At 38.3% G+C, this 27,022-nt stretch overlaps 1 protein-coding gene across 4 annotated transcripts in view; it reads right to left on the bottom strand.

Moving 5' to 3' along the window:
* The window catches only part of RABGEF1 (RAB guanine nucleotide exchange factor 1), a 68,276-nt gene that overhangs the window by 22,720 nt on the left and 18,534 nt on the right, over positions 1–27,022 (bottom strand). The window contains exons 2-4 of one of the 4 annotated variants that reach the window (XM_041747878.1): positions 21,818–22,006; positions 19,390–19,556; positions 4,975–5,144 (exon numbers count right to left, since the gene is read on the bottom strand). In XM_041747878.1, coding sequence (XP_041603812.1) covers positions 4,975–5,144; positions 19,390–19,556; positions 21,818–21,996 — 516 coding nt within the window. In that variant the 5' untranslated portion in view covers positions 21,997–22,006. Of the gene's footprint in view, positions 1–4,974; positions 5,145–5,666; positions 5,775–19,389; positions 19,557–21,817; positions 22,007–27,022 lie in introns of those variants that run through there. The other 3 variants (XM_041747880.1, XM_041747879.1, XM_041747881.1) reach the window with 3 other exon arrangements.

Below are 27,022 nucleotides of genomic sequence, written 5' to 3'. Positions count from 1 at the left end.
ATAAATAAGATTTATTTAGATAAATAAGATTTATTTTAAAAGACTGCATTGAAAAACACAAAATTCACTTACTAAAAAGCTTTAATTTGGGTGCCTGGGTGGCTCAGTTGGTTAAGTGTCTATGTTTGGCTTAGGTCATGATCCCAGGGTCCTGGGTTCAAGTTCTGTATTGGTCTCCTTGCTCAGCGGGGAGTCTGCTTCTCCCTCTACTCCTTCCCCTGCTTATGCGCTCTCTCAAATAAATAAAAAAAGAAACCTTAAAAAAAAAAAAAGAGAGTAGGGTACACTTTAAGACTAGGGGAGTGTTTCTGAAAGATTTATTAATAATTAACAAGGGTAGGATTTAAACAATTTGGGCAGCAAAAGAATCTTTTTGATTTGACTGCAGTCTGCTGTGTGTGTGTTTAAGATTTTATTTATTTAGGGATCCCTGGGTGGCGCAGCAGTTTAGCGCCTGCCTTTGGCCCAGGGCGCGATCCTGGAGACCCGGGATCGAATCCCACGTCGGGCTCCCGGTGCATGGAGCCTACTTCTCCCTCTGCCTATGCCTCTGCCTCTCTCTCCCTCTCTCTCTCTCTCTCTCTCTCTGTGACTATCATAAATAAATAAAAATTTAAAAAAAAAAACAACTTTAAAAAAAAAGATTTTATTTATTTATTCATGAGAGAGACAGAGAGAGAGAGAGGCAGACTCAGGCAGAGGGAGAAACAGGCTCCATGCAGGGAGCCCGACGTGGGACTTGATCCCAGGTCTCCAGGATCACGCCCTGGGCTAAAGGCGGTGCTAAACCACTGAGCCACCTGGGCTGCCCTTTTGTGTGTGTTTTGAAAACGTTTTCATATAAATAAACTTGTAGGAAAAAATTTATTTTTTGGCAGGGATCTCTTTAAGTCAGAAAATAGGGTTTTCTAGTAATAATGGGAAAGGTTAACATCTAGCTGGGTCTCTATACTAATTTAAAATTACCCTGGACACATAAGGTTTTGTCCAAAATGACAAAAGAACCTATACTTCCTTCAGTTCATTGGTGACCATATACATCCTAGAATCCATGGTCACTCTTAGGCCTATTTAAAGCTTGGTTCTTACAGTAAGATTCTTAAATTCCAGTTATTTTTGTGATAAGAAGTTTAAAAAAAACTAAACCTTGTAAGGTTTGCTATCAGCCCCCCATCAGCCATCTTCTCAGTAAAACCTAAATTTTTGCTATGATGACTTCTAAGAAGAGGAAAGTCTGATAACAACATAAATACAAATGATTTTGTGTTAATGGTGTAGCTGCTTATCTTGTTTGCAATAAAAATCTCTTATTCTAAAGAACATTAAAAGGAACTATAAGAAATGCATATTTTAATATTAAGTAGCTAGTAAGATTAATCGAAAAGAAAAAAATGGCAAAAATAAACCAAATTTAGAAGAATCTGAGCAAATAACAACATTTGTTGAACGGAAAAGCATCACGGTGCATTACTGCAGTTTGCATGAATTATGCAGGGGCTGAATGAAATTTCAGCCCAAAGAGATACCTTTCTGGAATGAGCAAATTGAAAAAAAAAAAAAGTCTGAATACAGATTGCTGTTTCATGACAAAGATAAAATGGCTGAAAGGGGGATCCCTGAGTGGCTCAGTGCTTTGGCGCCTGCCTTCGGCCCAGGGTATGATCCTGGAGTTCTGGGATTAAGTGCCACATCGGGCTCCCTGCGTGGAGCCTGCTTCTCCCTCTGCCTGTGTCTCTGCTAACTCTCTCTCTCTGTCTCTGTGTCTCTTATGAATAAATAAATAAAATCTAAAAAAAATGGCTTAAAAAACCCCAACCTTTCTAGTGTAGTTCTGTAAATATGTTATTTCCTAGATTTGACTCATATGTGGAAAAGGCTGCTTACCATTGGCTACACTAGGATTGGAGAAAACAGGAATGCAGTAGAAAAAGATATGGACAAGAGTAACTCAGTGTTCTGTATCACAGAAATTTTGGGAAAACTACTACTGTGGGACACAGTAGAATTACATTTGAAGTGCCTGGGTGGCTCAGTCAGTTAAGTGTCTGCCTTCATTTGGCTCAGGTCATGATCTCGGGGGTCCTGGGATTGAGCTCTGAGTTAGGTTCCCTGCTCAGCAGGGAGTGTGTTTCTCCTCACCCTCTGCCCCTCTCCCTATTTGTGCTCTGTCTCTCTCTTAAAGAAATACAATTTTACAAAAAAAAAAAAAAAATTACCAGTTAATGCCAATGTCAACAGGGTGGGCTCAAACATATAAGTTTTCATATTGTGCAGGTCACTAAAATAAGATGACTCAGAAAGTCTACTTAGTGTGAATAACATTAAGTTAAGGTTTTCGAGTCTTAAGCCTAAGTAAAGGTTTTGAGTTTTGGTGAACCTTTCACTATGACATACTTCATTATCTCAGCAACTATCCAGAAGGGCTTCTTCAGGGACATTTCAGTTTAACAAATATCTGTTCATTATCAGGTATGCACCAGGTATTGTGCTAGATGCTAAACACACATGTATAAGACTTGGCCACTCAGCCACAGAACATTTAGGGCTAGAGCAGAAATGGAAAACAGGCTGTATGATGGCTCTTCAAATGCAAGCAATCTGAAGCCCTATCCAGTTTTCCTTTTTTTTTTTTTTTTTTTTTGGTTTCCTATCCAGTTTTCTGATATCAATTAGTGATGCCTTTAAAAGTTAGGCATAATGGTTATCTGCACCAGTTAACTACCTTTATACTTTAGTGTACTGATTTATTTATTTTATTTTATTTTATTTTATTTTATTTTTTTAATTTTTATTTATTTATGATAGTCACAGAAAGAGAGAGAGAGAGGCAGAGACACAGGCAGAGGGAGAAGCAGGCTCCATGCACCGGGAGCCTGATGTGGGATTCGATCCCGGGTCTCCAGGATCGCGCCCTGGGCCAAAGGCAGGCGCCAAACCGCTGCGCCACCCAGGGATCCCTAGTGTACTGATTTAAAAGTCAACTAAATTATTACAGAACAAGAGCACATTATAGTTCTGAGCAAAAGAAAAATGAATAAATCGGTTCTGATGAGCTGATAAATGAGCTGACTGGTTTTCTAAAATATAGCATCAGAGTATATGTGTTATATGTACTGTAGTATATATGCCAAAACAGTAAAGATATCTGGTAAACATTCTGTATGGGCTAAAGAATAAATAACTACAAAGCCCAAAGCCTTAGTTTTTACTTCTGGTTAAAAAGTGAAAGTTGTACACCACATGAGCTCTGATGTTTCCCTACTGAGGAAGTCTATCATTGCTTCTAACTCAAAACATCAATGATCTATGCTTTCTTTAAATGTTACTGTTTACAAATACTTTAGAAAAAAAAAAACCAACAACAGGGCTGCTTACTTATTCTCAGTGTATCTACACACCAAAAAACAAGAAAGAAAGCTTCTTTTCTCCTTTACTAAAACTGAATTCCATATCTAAAAAGTATTTTGGCAGAAAATGACTGCTTATTAGCCTAGTGTTCCTGACTACAGCTGGAATACAGCCAAGCAGTTCATCACCTCGCTGCTTTATTTATTCCCTCTCTCTCTCTCTTTTTTTAAATTTTTTATTTATTTATGATAGTCACAGAGAGAGAGAGAGAGAGAGAGAGAGGCAGAGACATAGGCAGAGGGAGAAGCAGGCTCCATGCACCGGGAGCCTGACGTGGGATTCGATCCCGGGTCTCCAGGATCGCGCCCTGGGCCAAAGGCAGGAGCTAAACCACTGCGCCACCCAGGGATCCCTCTCTCTTTTTTTTTTTTTTTTAATTTTTATTTATTTATGATAGTCACAGAGAGAGAGAGAGAGAGAGAGAGAGAGAGAGAGAGAGGCAGAGACACAGGCAGAGGGAGAAGCAGGCTCCATGCACCGGGAGCCCAACGTGGGATTCGATCCCGGGTCTCCAGGATCGCGCCCTGGGCCAAAGGCAGGCGCCAAACCGCTGCGCCACCCAGGGATCCCTCTTTTTTTTTTTTTTTTTTAAGACTTTCTCACTTTACAGAAGGGGATTTTAGAGTTAATTCTGAGTTTAACAGGTGAAGAACATTACAAATAAAATTGATGATTGTTTACAAAAATGAGTCCCTTTACAAGTAGTCTTATGAATTATTGCAACTGAAATTACAGTTTAGAAATTATGGGTTAAATACACACATGTGGAAGGCACAAGTTCTAGTTTTGACACTGGCAGAATGTGGCTGTGTAACCTTAACAAGTCACTTATCCTCTCTGGCTCTCACCTTCCCCACCTATAAAATAAAGGGACTGAGGGCAGCCCGGGTGGCTCAGCAGTTTAGCACCACCTTCAGCCCAGGGCATGATCCTGGAGATCCGGAATCGAGTCCCACATCGGGCTCCCTGCATGGAGCCTGCTTCTCCCTCTGCCTGTGTCCCTGCCTCCCCTCCACACCCCGTCCCGTGTTTCTCATGAACAAATAAATAAAATCTTAAATAATAATAATAAGAAGAAGGGGACTGAAATTGGATAGTTAAGGTACCTTTCCAAATATAAATTCTAGCTTTCCCTTCTCTACCTGAGCAAGGAGAGGTATTTTGTATCCAAATACCTAACAAAGCAAAAACAAAAATCCTAACATGAATGGCTCCTTGATCTAATGACTGTTATTTAGAATTCAAAGTACACTATGTTTTTGGTCTTGGTGGTTTATACTACTTACAAGGTGACAAGTTAGGAAGGCTTATTACTAAAGCACACACTATAAGTGGCGTTGGCGTCAGACTTTCCATGCAAAGATGATCCAAACACCACAGAGTTGCAGTGGAAAAGTACTAGCCTGGGAATTAGGTTTTAACTTGAATCAGTGACATTTCTTAGGTAAGTAACATCTCAGGGTTTTGATTTTCCCAGGTATAAAATGACAAAGTTACACTAGATTATCTCTAAGACCTATCCTAAAATCAAAATTCTATGTTTCTAAGTGGTTACTATCAACCTACCCTTTTGTAATGCATTGCTTCCAAAAACATCTTGGTCTGCTTATAGATTTCTTGGCCTGTCTTGTGGAAGGTCTTGAGAAATTCTATGAACTCTTTAGACACTCTATCCGTTTCAATGCTGGTTTGCCGGTTTATGGAAGGACTGGGAGCTTTTGCTTCCTGAATTTCTGCTGGGAAAATTAAACATAATGAGTTTTATTACACAGAAGATCCATGCATGGAATTACTTTAAGTATGTAACTTAAGATTATTTAAATTACACTTAATCAAAGTTAAACTTGAATTTAAATTGCTTTATGTTTAAATATTTGGACAACTTAAAGTGAGCTAAATCTATTTTATGACTAGGAGTTACAAGCAGATAAAACTATATATATATATTCCCATTCAAATAAAAGTTACTCTACTAATATTTTCTTAGCCAAAATATATCATGCTTTGATCTACATACTTAATTGTAAATACTGAAATAGCACCACTATCTTGAACTTTCTCAAAAACTGCACGAGTTACAAAATTAGTCAATAAGTAAAATAACAATCAGTAGAAGCACAAAAATGTTAGGTTACTTATAAGATGTTAAATAACTAAAAAATAATAATAATAAATAAAATAATAATAAATAAATAATCCTCCAAATCCATTCTACTTGTCAACAAGGCTACTCTATATGGAGACTAACAATTATTTACCCACTAGTCAGCTTTCAAGCGATACTGCTCAAAGTAAAAGAATATATCAAAAAGTAGCACAGTAATCATGACAGAACATATAGCAAAGAGGAAAGCGAAACAAATAAAACGCTGTCTACTCAGTGGCCGCACAACTCTTTCCCCTCTTCAAATTAATACACTGAAAGTAAAATGGGACCTTTATAGAACAAAGATAAGGGTGTTGAAATAAAGTTAAGTGCTCTTGGACAGCACGAACTACCATCTGATCTCTGATCACATTCCAAGCCTCCTCATTTTGAACTGTGCTAATTCAATAACTGTAACAAATTAAATTACCTCATAACTTCACAAGTTCTTTCTTATACAAAAAGAAAGATAAGTAAGAAGACAAAGTATCTTTTGAAGGTATGAAATCAACTTATTACCTGCTTTCTCAGAGTAACTTCTTATAATTCCACTTTTTGAACTTTATAGTACCTGTGATACATTTTTTTTTTTTCCTGTGATACATTTTAATGATGACGCTGCACTAAAATTTTAAGGGAAGACTGGATTATTCAAGGAGCACCTAGGTGGCTCCATTGGTTAAAGCGTCTGCCTTCGTCTCAGGTCAGGATCTCAGGGTCCTGGGATCGAGCTCCACATCACGCTCCTTGCTCAGCAGGGAGCTCATTTCTCCCTCTCCCTCTACCGTTGATGCTCTAATAAATAATAAATATAATCTTTATAAAAGACTGGATTATTCAAGAGACACATGTACATAAACATATTAGACTACCTAAAAGAATATACTATTAACTATGGTAAAGATTCCATCTCTCTCTCATTATTACATAACTGATTATCAAACTATGAGATACCTGTTAGACTTATGTTCAAAGTAAAGCAAAAACACCCTTTCTCCTCGCAAGCTATACTATTAAGTAGTTAGCAGAATAAAGTTGCTCTTTATAGTTATCTTTCTAAATGAAGTATTTGCATATCTTTCAAATTATCAGATGTATCCTATGATTCAAACTGTACAAGCCCTAAAATCACATTAAAAGAAAAAAAAATGTGCTTGCTTCAGCAGCACATATACTAAAAGAAAAACACACATACAAAACCGCTCTATGTGTAGCTAAAAATACTACTGGTCTAAGTCATACAACAAACTGGAAAAAATACTTATAAGCTATATCACAAAGAGCTACTTTTCTTAATGTAAAAGAAGTCCTATAAAGAAGAAAAAAGTCTGGGGCATCTGGGTGGCTCAGTTGGTTAAGCAGCTGATTCTTGATTTCAGCTCAGGTCATAACCTCAGGGTCCTGGGACTGAGCCCCACATAGGGCTCCACCCTCAGCAAGGAGTCTGCTTGAGGATTCTCTTTCCCTCTCCCTTTGCCTCTACCCCCACCATTCACAAGCACTCTCTCTCTCTCTCAAATAAATAAATAAATCATAAAAAAAAAAAGAAGAGAAAAAATCTAACAGTTCAACAGGAAAATGGGTAAAGAATTCTAACAGTGCACAGAAAGGAAACATAATTGGATCTTAACCACAGGAAACATGCTCTATCTCCGTCATGATAATAAACACACAACTTAAAACTAAATGACATGCTGTTTTAAAAATTTGAACAGACAAAAATCTTCATCTGATGTTAATGAAGATATGCTGAGGAGGAAGCACTCTCATACTATGGAGGTGAGAGTATAAAATGATATAAATGCAATGGAGTACAACTTGGCAATAATCATCAAAATTAAAAATACATTTATCCTATGACCCAATTTCTCAAAAATTAACTGCACATGCACAAAATGAAATATGTACAAGGCCACTCATTTTAGTACTACTTATAACAAGAGAAGACTAAAAAGGGACTAAATTGTAGTTTAATCCATAAAATGGGATATTATGTAGAGCAGAATATATGTAATAAAATTTTATGTGTTTATAAATGAAAATAAAAGAACATAAGAACACATCAGAAACTAATGATAAAGTCTGTCTGAATATGGGAAAACAATGGTCATAGTGGCTAGAAACTATATGGGTGAGGGACTATACACATTTTGAGCCATCTGAATGTACTACTTATTTTCTAAGCAAATAAATAGAGTACAATTCAACTTATAAATTGGCCACATACTTCCTGAAACATTTTTTACCAATATGGAAAACCAAAAATTTTTCTTGACATCCTGTATGATTAGAAAAAATTCATTAATACTTAAAGCGTTTAATCCTTCACTCAAACTGGTACTTCCACTCCTAATCATGATGGAGTAATAGGGATTGGATTTACCTTACTACCTTAACAACTAGAAAATCAGACAAAATACATGAAATAATGGTTTGCAGATACTGGAGATAGATGGGGGAAATGGGAATAATTCATTTCCCAACAGCCAGGAACAAAGAACATCAGCAATGGCAAATATAAAAAACATTTTCTCATTAAAAAAAAAAATTTAGACGATAATTGTTTAAAGCTAAATTAATAATAATGGATTGTGGGATTTATATCCTATGTATAAGTAAAATGTAGGACAATAATAGCACAAAGAATGGGAGGAAGAAATCTAAGAATACTATTGGTAAGATTCTAATACATAAACTGGTATAACACTATGAATATAGAGTAGTTAAGACATTTTTTTAAACCTCAAAACAGCCACTTAAAAAAAAAAAGAGGTACATCTAATAAGCCAATAGTGAAAATAAAGATGTAATCATAAAAAATAATCTCAAAGGGGATCCCTGGGTGGCGCAGCAGTTTGGCGCCTGCCTTTGGCCCAGGGCGTGATCCTGGAGACCCGGGATCGAATCCCATGTCAGGCTCCCGGTGCATGGAGCCTGCTTCTCCCTCTGCCTGTGTCTCTGCCTCTCTCTCTCTCTGTGTGTGACTATCATAAAAAAATAAAAAATTAAAAAAATAATAATCTCAAAAAATAAATAAATAAAAAGGTAGGAAAAGAGGAGATAACTAAGTCCAGATGGGATAAATAGAAGACAAGGACCAAGATGCTAAGTTTTAGTACCATATTATCAAAAATTTCAATAAATATAAACAGCCTAAACAGTCCAATATAAGTAAACTAAATAGTCCATGATCCCTATATATCTTGTAAGAAATCTGCTTTAGGTGCACCTGGGTGGCTCAGTCAATTAAGCATCTGCTTTCAGCTCAGGTCATGATCCCAGGGTCCTAGGATCGAGCCCCATGGCTCACTGCTCAATGAGGTATCCACTTCACCCTTTCCCTCTGCATTTCCTCCCTCTCCACCCCACTTGTACTCTCTCCCTCTCAAATAAATAAATATCTTAAAAAAAAAAAAGAAATCCACTTTATTATTTTTTTTAAAGATTTTATTTATTTATTCATGATAGAGAGAGAGAGAGAGAGAGAGAGAGAGGCAGAGACACAGGCAGAGGGGGAAGCAGGCTCCATGCGGGAGCCCGACGTGGGACTCGATCCCAGGGATCCAGGATCACGCCCTGGGCCAAAGGCAGGCGCTGAACTGCTGAGCCACCCAGGAATCCCCAGAAATCCACTTTAAATATAAAGACACAGATACATTAAAAACTGAAGAAACAAAAAGGATATGCCATCCAAACAATCAAAAAGAGCTGGAATAGTCATATCAAATATTGGAAAAAGTAAATTTCTGAACATGGAATATTACCAAGGATAAAGAGGAGAATCTGCCAATGAAAAAGGGGTTAATTCTTCAAGAAGACATAGCAATACTAAATGTGTATGCACCTAATAACGCAGCTTCAACATAAATAAAGCACAAATTAAAAAAAAAAATAAAGGAAGCACAAATGGAGAGAACTGAAAGGAAAAATTAAAAATCCATAATTTCAGTTGGAGGTTTCAATATTCTTTTGGGTAACTGATGTTATAGGTGACAAAAAATATTAGTAAGGATAGAACACCTGAGCGATGCTATCAACCAGCTTGACCTAGATAACATATATAGAACTCTTCACTCAACAAAAAAGAATGCCCATTCAATCTAACAACAACAAAAAGATAATTTACATATAGTGAATGTTTATTACGTGCTAAGTATTTTTACAGTTTTTCTTGTGTAATCCTCACCACTCTACACAGTGGTACATTTATGATGCTTACAAATGAGGAAAATGAGGCCTTATTCAAGCCTATTAAGTAACTTACATAATGTTGCAGTTTCTTAAGTGGTAAAGGCTAGAATTTGAACCCAGGTCTATGTGCCTTGACTCCAAAGCCCAAGCTCTTCACTATGCTGTAATTAACTCTGCATGCCAAAGAGAGGACTGAAGACTCTTCAAAGGAACACCAATCCCTGTGACTTGGAGGTCTGTAGGCCAGTTAAGGGTAGGGAAACATTAGCCATCCCTTTACTGCTTTGCTTCTGCATACTCTTCCCTCCAACAAATACTTTTATCCAAAGACGGATAATGACTTTAGAAATCCTTTCAAAATGTAAATGAAGGGGCACCTGTGTAGCTCAGCAGTTGAGCATCTGCCTTTGGCTCAGGTCATGATCCTGGGGTCCTGGGATCAAGTCCCGCATTGGGATCCCTGCAAGGAGCCTGCTTTTCTCCCTCTGCCTGTGTCTCTGCCTCTCTCTGTGTCTCTCATGAATAAATGAATAAAAATCTTTTAAAAATAAAAGATATCCTGTATGATACCATAATGGTGGGTACATGCCATTATACATTTGTCCAAATCCATAAAATATATAACACCAAGATTGAATGAACCCTAATGTAAAATATGGACTATGGATGATAATGATGTGTCAATGTAGGTTTACTAATTGTAACACAAAACTTAACATTCTGGTGCAGGATGCTGATAATGGAAAAGGCTGTGCATGTGTGGGGGCAAGGAACATATGGGAAATCTCTGCAACCTCTTTTCAATTTTACTGTGAATCTAAAACTGCTCTTAAAAAATAAAATAAAATCTTAGGGGCACCTGGGTAGCTCTGTTGGTTGAGTGTTGGACTTTTGGTTTCTGCTTAGGTCATGATCTCAGGGTCCTGCAATCAAGCTCCGTGACAGGCTCTACACTCAGTGTAGTCTGCTGGTCCCTCTCCTGCTTGTTCTCTACCTCCCCCTCCGCTGTTCCCTGTGTGCATGCTTTCACTCTCTCAAATAAACAGAATCTTAAAAACAATAATAATTAAAATCTTAAATTACAAAAGAAAAAAGTAAATCAAGACTAATACTGGGGACACCTTGGGTGACTCAGCGGTTGGGTGACTGCCTTTGGCTCAGGGTGTGACCCCGAGGGCCAGGATTGAGTCCCATATTGGGCTCCTTGCGGGAAGCCTGCTTCTCCTTCTGCCTGTATCTCTGCCTGTCTCTCTCTCTGTGTGTCTCTCGCAAATAAATAAAATCTTAAAAAAAAAAAAGGTTACTTCTGCTCTCTAGTTATTAGTTAGTACAAATTATTAAAATTAACAGTTGGCTGTTTCTCTCTGACCTTCCTAAAAACCAACCTCCCAATAAAAGATCAGAAGTTTGAAGTCTGGATTACAGAGTGGAAACTGAGAGAGGCAGAGTTCAGGTACAGAAGAAGATGAGGCCATTTTGGATAGCCAGTGGGTGTTCAGAAGGAAAGACAGAAAAGAATAACTTCCCTTATATCATATTTTGGCTAGGATCTAGATGGCGATTGCTTGCTCTTCAACTTTAATACAGAAAATTTTAATGTAGAAAGTACATTACATAATTTACAAATAAATGCTATATGTATATATATTATATAAGTAATACTAATTTCAAGCATAAACAGTCTGCTATGAGTATTGAGTATTTCATTCCCTATCTACACACTCAGTTTAAAAACTGTCTGAGGAGCCTGCGTGGCTCAGTTGGTTAAGGGTGCAACTCTGATTTCAGCTCAGGTCATGATCTTGGGGTCATGAGATGGAGCTCCGTGACAGGCTCCGCACTCAAGAATGGAGTTTGGCTGAGATTCTCCGTTCTCAGAATGGAGCAGGGAGCCTGCTTCTCCCTCTGCCTGTCTCTCTCTCTCTCTCTCTGTGTCTCTCATGAATAAATAAAATCTTTTTTTTTTAAAGATTTTATTTATTTAGGGCAGCCGGGGTGGCTCAGCGGTTTAGCGCTGCCTTGGGCCCAGGGCACGATCCTGGAGACCCGGGATCAAGTCCCACGTCGGGCTCCCTGCATGGAGCCTGCTCCCCTCTCTGCCTGTGTCTCTGCCTCTCTGTCTCTGTCTCTCTCTCTGTGTGTGTCTGAGTAAATAAATAAAATCTTAAAAAAAAAAAAGATTTTATTTATTCATAGAGATGCAGAGAAAGAGAGAGAGAGGCAGAGACACAGGCAGAGGGAGAAGTAGGCTCCATGCAGAGAGCCCAACGTGGGACTCGATCCCGGGTCTCCAGGATCACGCCCCGGGCTGCAGGCAGCGCTAAACCGCTGCGCCACCGGGGCTGCCCTGAATAAATAAAATCTTAGAAAAAAAAAAAAAAAAGAAGTTAAAAATAGAACTATACCTTGCAATCCAACAATCACACTACCCAAAGAATACAAAAATGCTAATTCAAAGGAATATATGCATCCTGATATTTACAGTAGCATTATCTACAACAGCCAAATTATGGAAATAGCCCAAATGTCCACTGACTGATGAGTGGATAAGATGTGGTGTATACACAATGGAATATTACTCAGCCATAAAAAAAAAAATGAAATCTTGCCATTTGCAAGACATCAACAACGGAGCTAGAGAGTATCATGTTAAATAAGTCAGTCAGAGAAAGACAAATACCATATAACTTCCCTTATATGAGCAATTTAAGAAACAAAACAAATGAGCAAAGGGGAAAAAGAGAGAGAGAGAGAAACAGACTCTTAACTATAGAGAACTGATGGTTACCAGAGGGGAGGTGGGTGGGAGGAGGGGTTAAAACATGTGACAGGGATTGAAGAGTGCATTTGCGATGATGAGCACAGGGTGTATACAGAAGTGTTAAATCACTAGATTGTATATCTGAAACTAATATTACACTGTATGTTAACTAATTGGAATTTAAATAAAAACTTAAGGGGCACTGGGGTGGCTCAGTCTGTTAAGCATCTGCCTTAACAGATCTCAGGGTCCTGGGATAGAGTCCTGTATCAGGACCCCTGCTCAGTAGGGAATCTGCTCCTCCCTCTCTCTCTCCCCCCCCACTATTCATGCCTTCTCTGTCAAATAATAAATAAAATCTTAAAAAATAAATAAAAATAGGGCAGCCTGGGTGGCTCAGCGTTTTAGTGCCGCCTTCAGTCCAGGGCATGATCCTGGAGAGACCCAGGATCGAGTCCCATGTCGGGTTTCCTGCATGGAGCCTGTTTCTTCCTCTACCTGTGTCTCTGCCTCTCTCTCTCTCTGTGTCTCTCATGAATAAATAAATAAAATCTTAAAAAAATAAAAATAAAAACTTCAAAAAGTAATAACAAAAAATAAAGCCTTCCAAGCAGAATAATATATGCTTTTGTATTATAATGGTAATATTTACAGGTATCATTAAAGAATTTTCCATAACTACAGACAATTAATGATTTAATCAGTCATGCTTATGAACCGAAGCTGCCTTAAAAACCCCTAAATTGGGATGCCTGGGTGGCTCAGTGGTTGAGTGTCTGCCTTTGGCTCAGGGACTGGGCCTGGGGTCATGGAGGATCGAGTTTCACATTGGGCTCCCTGCAGGGAGCCTGCTTCTCTCTCTGCCTATGTCTCTCGTAAATAAATAAATAAAATCTTTAACAAAAAAAAAAAAAAAAAAAAAAAAAAACCCTAAATGATTAGGTTTGTGGAGTTCCACATTGGTGTATGGCCCACAGAGGGCATGATAGCTTGGTAGGCCCCCCCTTGCTCTCTGCGTCTCTTCCATTTGCTTATTCCTGTGTTGTAGTCTTTGTAATAAACTATAAGTATAATTAAAGTATTTTCCTGAGTTCTGTAAGTCATTCTAACAAATTGTCAAACCCGAGGAGAGCCTTGTAGGAATTATTGACTTATAGCTGGTTGGTTAGAAGTACGGGTGCCCCGATTCCTGAGGTGTGTCTGGGGTAGGGGCAGTCTTGTGGGACTGAGCCCTTGACCGTGGGTTTTGGGCTGTGAAGTTCGTGCTCACTCTGGGTAGTTAGTGTTAGAAAAAAGACTGAATTCTTGGCCACCCAGTTGGTGTCAAAGAATAAAAGACACCAAATATGCCGTACAGGGAAAAAATTTCTCACAGTCCTTACCAAGGAAAGTCAGAAAATAGTCACACTTATAAAATCAGTTCTAAATTCAACTTGGGGAATCATTACCTCAGTTTCATCTAAATGCCAAAGTGGCCCTCATGATTAAAGTAGCAATTCATTAGTTATCCTTCAGATGATGTAATCAACACTATGCTTCTACTTAATTAACATGTAAAGTTCAGGTCTTGGGACAGCACTGAATGCTGGAGGATTAAGGTTTTAAGTCTTATTTTGAAATAATATCAAATTTACAGAAAAGCTGCCAGACTGACACAAAGAATTTCCTTAGGAACACTTGGGTGGTTCAGAGATTAAGTGTCCGACTTTTGGTTTTGGCTTGGGTCATGATCTCAGGGTCCTTGATTACAAGGAGCTTGTAATCAAGCTCCTTGGCTGGGGTTCTAACTCAGTGGGGAATCTGCGGGAGATTCTATCCCTCTCTCTCTCTAAAAATAAATACATCTTTAAAAAAATAATCTCTTTATACCCTTTACTCAGATTCATGAAATTATAACATTTTACTAAGTTTTTCTAAATTTTTCAGGTAGGGGATCCCTGGGTGGCTCAGCGGTTTAGTGCCTGCCTTTGGCCCAGGGCGCGATTCTGGAGTCCCGGGATTGAGTCCTGCGTCTGGCTCCCAGCATGGAGCCTGCTTCTCCCTCTGCCTGTGTCTCTGCCTCTCTCTCTCTCTCTCTCTCTCTCTCTCATAAATAAATAAATCTTTAAAATGAATGAATGGGGATCCCTGGGTGGCGCAGCGGTTTGGCGCCTGCCTTTGGCCCAGGGCGCAATCCTGGAGACCCAGGATCGAATCCCACTTTGGGCTCCCGGTGCATGGAGCCTGCTTCTCCCTCTGCCTGTGTCTCTGCCTCTCTCTCTCTCTCTCTCTCTGTGACTATCATAAATAAATAAAAATTAAAAAAAAATAAAAAAATAAAATGAATGAATGAATGAATGAATGAATGAATGAATTTTTCAGGTAATGGGCAGCCTGGGTGGCTCAGCAGTTTAGTGCCTCCTTTGGCCCAGTACCTGATCCTGGAGACCAGGGATCGAGTCCCACATCAGCTTCCCTGCTTGGAGCCTGCTTCTCCCTCTGCCTGTGTCTCTGCCTCTCTCTCTCTGTGTGTCTCTCATGAATAAATAAATAAAATCTTTTTTTAAATAAATAAATAAATAAATAAAAATTTCAGGTAAATTATATATATCATACTCTTTATCCCTTAATATGAGTGCTTCTTAATAACAAGGATACGCTTTTACATTACTATGGTATAGTTCCTGAAAAAAAGTGCTGTGGGTTTTTTCCTTACACAGGATCCAACTGAGGGTCACATCTTCACTTGGTGGTCACATAAACTTCGTCTCCTTTAACCTCTAAGGACTCCTAGCCTTCCTTTATTTTCATAATATTGACAATTTTAAAGAATACAGGCAAATCATTTTATTGAAAACCCTTCAATATGGGTTTCTCTGCTGTTTACTCATGACTGGATTTGGGTTATAACTTCTCAGCTTGAATATTACATAATTCATGGTACGTTCTCAAAGTATTATAACTGGAGGTATATAAAGTCCATTTCCCATAATTACATAGTTACCATTTCCCTATTTGTAATTAATTAATTTGCTGTCGGAGTTATTTTGAGATGATATCCATAATTTGCTCCTTAAGAAACTCTCCTCTCACCCCAGATTTAACAATGATTGATGAAATTTGCCTGAATCAATTCTTACTGCAATGATTGCAAAATGGTGATTTCCTATCTCTATCACTCCTTCCATATTTATTAGTCAAAAGAGTTTTCTCTGGGCACCTGGGTGGCTCAGTTGGTTAAGGATCTAACTCTTGATTTCAGCTCAGGTCATGATCTCAGGGTCATGAAATGTAGCCCTGCATCTGCATCTTTATTCCCAGCTGGCTCTGTGCTCACCTGCTCAGCAGGGAGTCTGTTCAAGATTCTCTCTCCATCTCCTTCTGTCCCCCACCCCCCACTCTCGAGAACTCTCTCTCTAATAAATAATAAATCTTAAAAAAAAAAAAAAAGAGAGCTTTCTCTTCTCCTTTAATCATGTATCTATTTTATTAGTTGAAAGGAATAATGGATTATTTTATTCAGTCAGCTATATTCCATTTATTGTCCTTATTTAATACTCAAATTTGGCCAGTGGGAATCCACAGAAGCTAGCTTCTGGGCCTTTGACATGTCCCCAAATTTTGAGCAGCCCTTCTTTCCCTGCTCCAGCCCCTGAATCAGTCTTTTCTCCAAGGAACCCTGAGGAGTTCACTTTAGTGAATCTTAGTATTTAGAATCTAAGGTCTGGTTGGAAAAATTGGTATTTTAACTCTAAAAAAAAAGAAAAGATAGTCTTCCTATGAGCACTGCCTTTAGATTAGTTTGTGAAAGACGCATGTAAGATTCTATTCAGGGCAACAACAGTCTACTTGAGCTCTAAAAGAAAAAGGGCTTTCAAAATGAATCAGCAAGTATTTCAACATGGCCAACCAACTATGACTTACTCTATTAAGTTATAATAGCTCTCTCAACCTTACTTTGGAAAATTAAAAACTGTAAGTAAATGGAGTCTTTAATAAAACTATTCCATTAACCTTTTCTGAAGGGCATCCAACTCTTAACAGGATACTACAATTCTTCAAACTCCTTAGAAGGCTATATTTATGTTCTGTTTACTACCAACCTGCCTTGGTTTAAGAGCTTTCTTTCATGCCACGGATAGAAGCAAGAAAAATATCAAGAGCAAAGGCATCACATATTAATGAGTAAAACAGAGGATACAGAATACAAAAGGCTTGTTTTAGTTGAGAATCAATAAATTAAAACCACTTGTAGTACAGGCAACCTTATCCAACAGGCAAAGACCAAATAATCAGTCTGAAATGCAAAGTTCATCTAGCAAAGTTATAGAAGTAGTCTACAAAGATCAAATAGGATCTTATTTTCTAATATACCTAAATTTTTTTCAATACTTTGAGGTCTTTATCTCCCTATGATTTCTATAGACCAAAACAACTAAAGATTAAAATCTAAGGTAACAGTCTACCACTTGAAAAGAAAAGCAGCTAAGAAGTATACCAATACAATTTTTTAAAATAAAAACAACTTGGAATTGTCTCTTTTAAAGTACAAATCTTCTTTCATAATATAATGCATATTATACAGATATTCTTAGGATACAATTTTTTAAAAGTACCAAGGATAGGCACTGAATGTAAGAATGTAATCTACTTCAGTAACAGACACCTCATCAAGTATCTATCCACAGATATAGATGCACATACAGATACAGATACACACACACACACACACACACACACACACACGTATTTACAAGAGGTCAAGGAATATAATGGAAAAAAATGGAGCCAGGAGTTAGGGGACTTGAGTTCTAATCTACAACACAATATATGACTTTGAGTAAGTTACCTAATATTTATGGGATTTCATACTGTCATTTATAAAATGAGGCAGTTAGAGCCATTGGTTTTATAACTTCTACACCATTTCATATTTTACCACTTCATTGTATATCATAATTTCCTAAGGTTAATGAGAACTTCCCCAAAGCAAGAAACATAATTTAAGCTAAACAGGAATAAATGACCTTAATACCCCTGAGATCCTTACTAGTAGAGCTTATACTACCAGGAAAACAACTTGTATTTTTATTTTTATTTTATTTATTTATTTATTTTTTTTTTAAATTTTTAATTTTTATTTATTTATGATAGTCACAGAGAGAGAGAGAGGCAGAGACACAGGCGGAGGGAGAAGCAGGCTCCATGCACCGGGAGCCCGATATGGGACTCGATCCCGGGTCTCCAGGATCGCGCCCTGGGCCAAAGGCAGGCGCCAAACCGCTGCGCCACCCAGGGATCCCACAACTTGTATTTTTAAATAGCTAACATTTAGGAGCCCTGGTGGCTCAGTGGTTGAGCATCTGCCTTCGGCCCAGGGCATGATTCTGGAGGCCCGGGATCAAGTCCCACATTGGGCTCCCTGCATGGAGCCTGCTTCTCCCCCTGCCTGTGTCTCTGCCCACCCGCCTCTCTCTCTCAGTGTCTCATGAATAAATAAGTAAAATCTTTTTAAATAAATAAATAAATAAATAAATAAATAAATAAATAAATAGCTACCATTTATTGGAGACTTACTATGTTTGTCAGGTGCTGTGCTGAATGCTTTTAATTGCATCAGCTCATTTAATTCTTAAGACATTCCTACAGCAGGTATTACTGCCCCTCAAAACAGAGAGCTTAAAGAGATTAACTTACTCAAGGTCACAACAGCTATTAAACTACAGAACTGAGACTCAAACAAGGAGACTCCAAAGTTTACGCTCTTAACCACCATGCTACACTACCTCCTAAAAAAAAGATCATGAGCCAGATTCATTCTGAATTTAATTCTAACAGGTAGTGATTATCCTCTAATTACAATAGAAAAAACTGCTAGGAGTGACAGCCAACCAAGAAACAATTTCAAATTAATCATGTGAACAAAAAGATTATTTAAAGGTTTGCATTATTAAAGAGAAGAAATGTGTTTTGAGAAGTAACTTCTCCTTTTAATAAGACAAAACAGCAGCCATTAAATCTGAAAGACCAGCAAAGATCTTAAGGTGTGATATTATTGTTCATTTCACTATCTTCAGGCAGACAAAAAAAAAATTCCTGACAACTACCTGAGGTGATGGGGTTTATCCAAAACATCTCTTCTGATAGCATCAGCCCCATCTCCATCACCATTTCAAATTTACTGCATAACTCTGACTACCAACATAAAGGTTCAAAGACTAAGTCCTAACAACAGACATTCTTTCTTGCTTCCAGCTAGGCCACTTCAACTAGCCCATCTGCTGACTGGTTAGAACATATTTAACTTTGATGAGAATCTTTCTGCTAGGTAGCATTTTAAGAAGCAGACAAAAAAGATAATGTACATACAAATCTATGCTCTAGAAAATATCTACTACGGGTTACTTTCACCCTTCCAAAAGCTCAAAGCCAGCCTATTCCTATGTGTTCTCTATATATTTCTTCACGATGCAAGCTCTCTCAAGCACTCAGAAAACCTCTTTTTTACATAACCTTAAGCCTAGATATAGTCATTTCTAATAAGTTATGTTTAGTAAGGCTATTATACAAAGGAGAATAAACCAGAATCCAAAAATTAAAGGCACAAAAAAATAAAACATCCAAAAAGATCTATATTTGGATGATAATATATTTTATAAACAAAACTACATTATTTCAATTCTCTTTATTACTCCTACAGAGTAATAAACAAGCTTCTCCAACACACAAGGACCTCTGATCAAAGAAGATTTTCAATTTTATATATTTTCTAACCCTTAAATCCCATTTCAGTTTCAAATCTGGGTTGCTATGCCCTAAAGGCTTACAGTTATTAAAAAGCAGAGCCCACAGGCACTGTGGATCTATTCTGTATCTCATTTGAGCAGAGAGGAAAGAAAATTACCCTTTTTTGATCCAACCCTGGATGAAGCACTAAAGAATTTCTTCACTGTGGTAACCTTGCGGGTCTTCTCGTTCGTTTTCTTTTCTTCAAACTTGGAAAATGTGAGGGATTGGGCCCCTTGGCTGCTCTGACTGCTGGCAAAAGCCTCTTCCTCCTCCCGTTGAAGTCTGCAATTCAAGAGAGGATTAAGAATGAGCCACACATCCTCTAAGTTTTCCTTGTATCTGAAATTATTACTCAGTGAATTGCAAGGGGATCTAAAATTTTTAGAACTGGCGCCTAAACACACCAAATAGGTCTGAGGTGTATGATAAGAAACTATCCCTCCATGATGCTAGACTTCAAAAGGGATCTTCTCCATGGATCATATTCATTCATTGTAACTAACTAAATGTAACTAAGGTTACATAAAATAACTAAACTCTAGTCATTTTCCCTAACAAGCTCAAGGTTGAAAAGGAGAAAAAGATAAGTAAATAATTACCATATAATGTGATAGCTCCTCCAGTAGAGAGTAAAACCTGACTGCCGTGAGAACATAGGGAAGAACAACTCAATCTGCTGGAGAAGCCCAAGGCTTTACAATGGTCACATTTAGGCTGAAGAGATGAACAGGGTTCCTCTGAGCGAAAGGACATTCCACGGAGAGGGAACTAAAAATGTGAAGGCATGTGGTTTCTTTTGTGGACCAAGTTCAGCATGGTCACTGATGGTGTGACCAGGGTAAGAAACCTTGAATGCCAAATCCATTATAATCCTCGATTTCATCATGTGGTGGGGACCAAGAAAGACTGTAAATCCAATAAATTGCCATTATCAGATCTGTGTTTTAGAAAAGTAATGCAGGTAGCTATGTGATAACCTCAGGGGCAATAATTAAGAATACAAAGATTTAAGTGAGAGAAAATAAGGACCTGGAAACTGAGAAAGGGTGAAATTCAAAAGACTTCTCTGAGCTGGAATAAGTTCCACTTATCACTCAGTTACAGACAATGTGGGAGGTAAAGGAGAAATTAAGAATGATTCTAATGGTTTTTAGCCAACTGAATAAAACTATGATGCCATTAATTGACACAGGATGAAGGACAGGTAGGAGAAAACGTCGGGACTGAGGATTTAGAGTAAATAAAAACGATAAATTTGGCCTAGGATGAGCTTAATTTGAGGTATTTATAATAAATCTCAAAGGCTGTCCATAGAACAATGGCTCTATATGGTGATCCCAGCAGTATTATCTGTGAACTTGTGAGAAATGCAAATTCTCAAACTTCACTCCCACCCTATTAAAATCAGAGTCTCTGAGGTGAGGTCCAGTGATGCCTCTTTTCATAAGGTTTCCAGGTGATTCTTACGAGAAACAGTGCTATAGAAAATCTCAAGCAAGGTCGCAAATGGAAGCAGTAAGAAACAGCAAGGAAATCACAGCTTAGAAGTGTTAGTCTGAGAATGGAATAGGGACACACCTCTCTCTGAGACAAAACAGAAGTTAACATAAAGATATTAGTACATTTTGCTGTGGAGAGGGGAGAAAGCTAAAATTCATGCCTAGTGACCTCCACTTTCTCATGAAATAGGATCAGCTACTGAGAATAGTGCAGTGGGAAACTGGATAAAATAATGTTCTTTGTCTACATTTTCATTTTGACCATATAGTTACAGAAAACAATGAGCATGCATTATAATTCTCTGAGTTCACCACAGATGCTAGCAAAGTAGTCACTCAACAAATATGGCTGATTAGATATAAAAAACTAGCAAATGCTGTCAAAGTTCAGTCTGACTTTCTTTTATTGGAAGTTTTACTGTTTCTAGGATGTTTTGGCAAAAAATTAACATCATACATGGTATTTTATTCATCTCTATGCTCATCAGCCATTTCATCTTTTAGTTTTTATCATAATCATATTTCTGGATAATATAAACTACTTTTGACTAATCTCATTTTTAAGAAAAAGTTAAAATCCCAAAATGCAAGGGCTATGTATACAAATCAACAAGTTTCTACTATTATGTTTATCACCACATCAGATGCCATGCTGGATATATTATAAGAATGAGGAAAATGATGCTTGATGAAAGCCCTGTGCCGAGCACTATGCTAGGGACGTCATAGATATTACTGCATTTAACCTTCACTATGAAGTACATGTATCTGCATTCTTCTACTCTGAGAAGCCTGTTAGAGAACTCAGACTAATACACTCTAAACACAAAATAATTAAAAGAAAAAGACAAAACTGAAGAAATCACTGAAAGCTATTCACCAAATGCTGAGAAGAAAGGGATAAAAAAAAAAAAAGCTTTTCTCTTAATATTAAGCTGACTTGCTAATAGCTCACAAGAGGAGAGAAAAATGGATTGTGAAAATGATAGAGCTGGATATCTAACAATATCACTGGTAAAACACCCCTATTTTAAGTCCTTTTACCGCTCTGCCAGTTCCCAATCCTCCTGAATCTGTTTCTGCCTTGCTTTGTGGTACTCTTCCCTCCAGCATTTGGAGCAGAAACCCTGCCAAGCAGGGTTGCCATAGTAACCGCATCCTTTCTTGCATAGGAGCTCCGACTGATCCACATGAATTCCTCGGCGTTCAGACTTAAGGCTCATCTTCTTCCTGCTAATCAAGTAAATAAGAAAGTGTTGTTGCAAATGAATTATCATTCTTCCATTAGCACAACAATTAAGCACAGCAATTAGCACAACAAAAATATGAGTCCATAATCTTCAAGCTATAAGGCAGAGAAGGAGGGAAAATCACTACCAACAAGCTCCTGGGGCACCTAGCTGGGTCAGTTGGTGAAGCACGGGACTCTTGATCTTGGGGTTGTGGGTTTGAGCCCCACACTGGGTATAGAGATTCCTTAAAATAAAAACATCAGGAAGGCAGGCAGGCAGGTAGGCATAGTCATACTAAAGAAACACTTCTTATATCTTTCTCAATAATATAAAGAACACTTTAAGAAAGGAGTAATTTTGGATTAAAGACCTAAATGTAACACATGAAACTATAAAACACCTAAAAGAAAACATAGGGGGAAAACTTCATGACACTGGATTTGGCAACAATTTCTTGGACATGATACCAAAAGTAGCACAAGCAACAAAAGGAAAAATAAGCAAATGTAACTATATTAAGCTTAAGTTCTGCACAGAAAAAGAAACAATCAACAGAGTGAGAAGGCAACCTGTATGCAATAAGAGAAAATATTTGCAAACTATCTGCTAAAGGGTAATATCCAGAATATATAAAGAATTCTTACAACTCAACAACAACAAAAACAATCCAATTAAAAATTAGCAAAGGACTTGTATAACTCTCCAAAGAAGGTATACCAATTAACGTGTGAAAAGATGCTCAACATCACTAATCATCAGGGAAGTGAACATAAAATCCACAAGGAGATACCATTTCACCTCCAAGAGGATGGCTATGGTTTTAAAAAAAAAAGTCAGATAATAATAAGTGATAGCAAGGATGTGGAGAAATTAGAACTCTCATACACTGTTGTGGGATGCAGCTGCTTTTAGAAACTGACAGCTCCTCAAACAATTAAACATAGTTACCATATGACCCAGCAATTCCACTCAAAGTATACATCCAAGAGAAATGAAAACATATGTCCACAAAGAAACTTGTAACAAATGTTTTCTTTCAAAGACTTTATTTGAAAGGGAGAGAGAGCCATGTGCAAGCATGGGGGGCAGGGCAGAGAGAAAATGAGAAGCAGACTCCCCACTAGGCAGGGAGCCTGACTGGTGCTGGATCCCAGGGCCCTGGGATCATGACTTGAGCCGACGGTAGACACTTAAACAACTAAGCCACCCAGGCACCCTGGGTTATGAACAAATGTTTATAACATCATCTACAATAGCCAAAAGATGGAAATAACTCAAATGTCCATTAACTATAAATGGATAAACCAACCATAGTATATCCATGCAATGGAGTATTACTTGGTCATAAAAAGGATTTAAGTACTGATATATGCCACAATACCATCAACCTTGAAAACATGCGTGAAAGAAGCCAGTGATAAAAGACCATATATTATATGATCCCCTTTTTGTATGAAACTCTGGAACAGGTAAAGCTATAGAGACAGAAAGCAGATTAGCAATTACTTTGGACTGAGGGGGTGAGAATGGGAATAAAGGAAATAGCTAGAGCATGAGGTTTCTTTGTGAGATGATGAAAATATTCTAGAATTGGCTGTCATGATAGTTGCCATTGAACTGTTTGATTTTAAGGCTGAATTTAAAAAAAATAAAAAGAAAAAAAAAGAAAAGAAAAAAAAATTAACTGGCTGAATTTTATGATATGTGAATGATACCTCAAAGTTTTTAACTTTTGTTTTTTAAATATATTTTATTTATTTATCCATGAAACACAGAGAGACAGAGAGGCAGAGACAGGCAGAAGGAGAAGCAGGCTCCCTGCAGGAAGCCCGTTGTGGGACTCGATCCCAGAACCCCGGGATCATGTCCTGAGCTGAAGGTAGATGCCCAACCACTGAACCACCCAGGAGTCCCAATTTTTAAATTTTTTAAAAAATATTTTATTTGTTTATTTGAGAAAGAGAGAGAAAGGGACAGAGACAGTGAGAGTGAGCATAAGCAGGGAGGAAAGGGGCAAGCAAGCTCCCCACTGAGCAGGGAGCCACATGTGGGGCTCGATCCCAGGACCAAAGAAAGCCATGCACAAGCATGAGGGGTGGGGCAGAGGGAGAGGGAGAAGCAGACTCTCCACCAAGCAGGGAACCTGACTGGTCCTGGATCCCAGGACCATGACCTGAGCCAAAGGCAGATGCTTAACCAACTGAGCACCAACAGGTACCTCAATAAAGTTGTTTTTAAAATACAGGTATATCTTGGAGATATTGTAGAGTAGGTCCCACATTACCACAATAAAGTAAATGTCATATAAAGTGAGTCAAATAAATGTTTTGGTTTCCCAGTGCACAAAAAAGTTAAGTTTATACTATATTGTAGCCTATTAGGTGTTTACTAGTATTATGTCTAAAAGACACAATTACACAACTTAAATTGAAAATACTTTATTGCTAAAAAAATACTTTATTAAAAAAACACTTTATTGATAAAAAATGCTAACCACCACCTGAGCATTCAACAGGTTCTAATCACTGATCACAGACAGTATAACAATAATGAAAATGTTTGAAATATTCCAAGAATTACCAGATTTTGTGACACAGAAACACGAAGTAATAAGCAAATGCTATTGGAAAAAGTGGCACTGACAGATTTGCTCAATGTAGGGCTGCCTTACAAACCTTCAATTTAAAAAAATGCAATATTTGTGAAACTCAATAAAGCTAAGTGCAATAAAACAAGGTATGCCTGTAAAAATCAGAAAAGGAGGGCAAAATGGAAAGTCAGAGAAATTCAAAGAACTATCAGCTTTGAAGGTAGAAAGACTATGAGCCAAGAAATATGGGTGGCTTCTAGAAGCTAAGAATGACCCTGGCTGACAGCCAGCAAAGAAATGAAGGCCTCATTGCTATAACCACATGGATTTCAATTCTACCAGCACTAGTATGTCTGGAAGCAGATTTTCCCTATAGCCTCTAGATAGGAGCCCATGCTGGCTGACTCCTTAATTTTGACCTCTTGAGATGCTTGAGTACCTAAGTTGAGCACGCCAGTTCTGACTTCTAGAACTTTGGGATAATGAATGGGTGTTGTTTCAAGCTACTAAATTTGTGGCAACATGTTATGGCAACAACAGAAAACTAACATAGGCCTCCTTTCCATTTGTCTTCTGGGGACCCTTGCACTTTTATTCCAATGCCTAGAATGCTGTGCGCCCTGCTGTTCACATAGTGACTACTCTCTCATCATGTAGGCCGCAGCTTTCATGTCATACTTCTAGAAAGGCCTTCCCTGGCCACTCTATCTAAAAGTAGCATACCTCCCCCCCTGCCCGGCCACTCGATCTATACCCTCCCCCCCCAATATTCCCAGCTCTCACCTCCACACTGCTCAGCATTATTTCTCTCTATCCTATCCATGTCTAACAAGGAAGGGTAGAGAAAGAGTTAATTAAGCAGGCTGAGTTGCTAAAACATCATGCACACTTTCAGAAAGGCCTGCTCATTATGTGACTGGCTCTTGGTCAGCTTCTGGGAATGGAAGTCTTGAAGTGTCCCTGTATTTATATAAAACACAAGGAGCTTGTGTAGCTTGAATTTCAAGCTACACCATACCAGCTTGTTTAGACAGTTCGTTTAAATGTGTGATGTGTGGTGCACACCTGCTTTCTTTCTGGGGGTCCAGAATTGTATTAACTATGATCAATCATGAAGGTATTTGTCCCTGTCTGACCAACCTCCAACAAAACCCCTGGAATTCAAAAAAACCTCAATTCAAGTGAGTTTCCCAAACAGAAAACACCTCACACATGTCGCTACAATCTCTTACTGGGGGGGATTAAATGCACTCCATGTGACTCCACTGAGAGAAGTCTCTTGGAAGCTCATGCCAGGTATCCTCCAAACTCTGTTCAGTGTACCATTTTCCTTTATTGCTCCTGCTTTGTATCCTTTTATTGGCTATAAAACACAGCCAGGGGGTACCTGGGTGGCTCAGTGGTAAAGTGTCTGCCTTTGGCTCAGGTCGTGATCCCAGGGCCCTGGGATCATGTCCTGAATCAGGCTTCTCACAGGGAATCTGTTTCTCCCTCTGCCTATGTCTCTGCCTCTCTCTACTTGTTTCTCATGAATAAATAAAATCTTTTTTTTTTAAGATTTTTATTTATTTATTCATGAGAGACACACAGAGAGAGTCAAAGATACAGGCAGAGGGAGAAGCAGGCTCTATGCAGGGAGCCCGACATGAGACTCCATCCCTGTTCTCCAGGATCATGCCCTGGACCAAAGGTGGCGCCAACCCGCTGAGCCACCCGGGCTGCCCAATAAATAAAATCTTAAAACAACAACAATAACAACAAAACCACAGCCAGGAGGGGCACTTGCGTGGCTCAGTTGGTTTAGCCTCTACTTGCGGCTTGGGTCATGATCTCAGGGTCCTGGGATCAAGTACCGTGTTAGGCTCCCTGCTCAGTGGGGAGTCTGCTTCTGCTCTCCTTCCTGCTCATGCTATCTCTTTCTGTCAAATAAATAATAAAATCTCTAAAACAAAACAAAACATAGTCAGGAGTACAGGAGTCTTATGAGTCCTTCTATCAAATTACTAAATCTGGGGACAGTCTTGGGGATTACCAACATAGGGTGTGATTATAAAGGGGCAGCATGAGGGAGATCTTAGTGGTAACAGAATAGTTCTGTATCTTGACTATGATAGTAGTTACAGGAATCTACAAATGAGATAAAATGACATTGAGCTGCTATACATGCACACAGTACAGATGTTAAATTTCTTGATTCTGATGTTGTATTATAGTTATGTAAGATGTAGCCATTGGGTCAAACTCCATAGTATATACAGAATCTCTCTGTATTCTTTGCAATTTTCTGTTAATCTGTAGTTTCAAGTTAGAGAGTTATTAAAAATGTCACTTAAAAATTTAAATAACACTTATGAACCAATATATATCAGACAGTTAAACATATCATTCAGATTATTTCTAAGTATGGAAAACAAAGAGAACAAGTGA

The sequence above is a fragment of the Vulpes lagopus genome, chromosome 3 (assembly GCF_018345385.1).
Source record: "Vulpes lagopus strain Blue_001 chromosome 3, ASM1834538v1, whole genome shotgun sequence".
Taxonomy (NCBI): Eukaryota; Metazoa; Chordata; class Mammalia; order Carnivora; family Canidae; genus Vulpes; species Vulpes lagopus.
The sequence above is the reverse complement of the archived record's forward strand: the minus strand, read 5'-3'. Positions and strand labels throughout refer to the sequence as shown.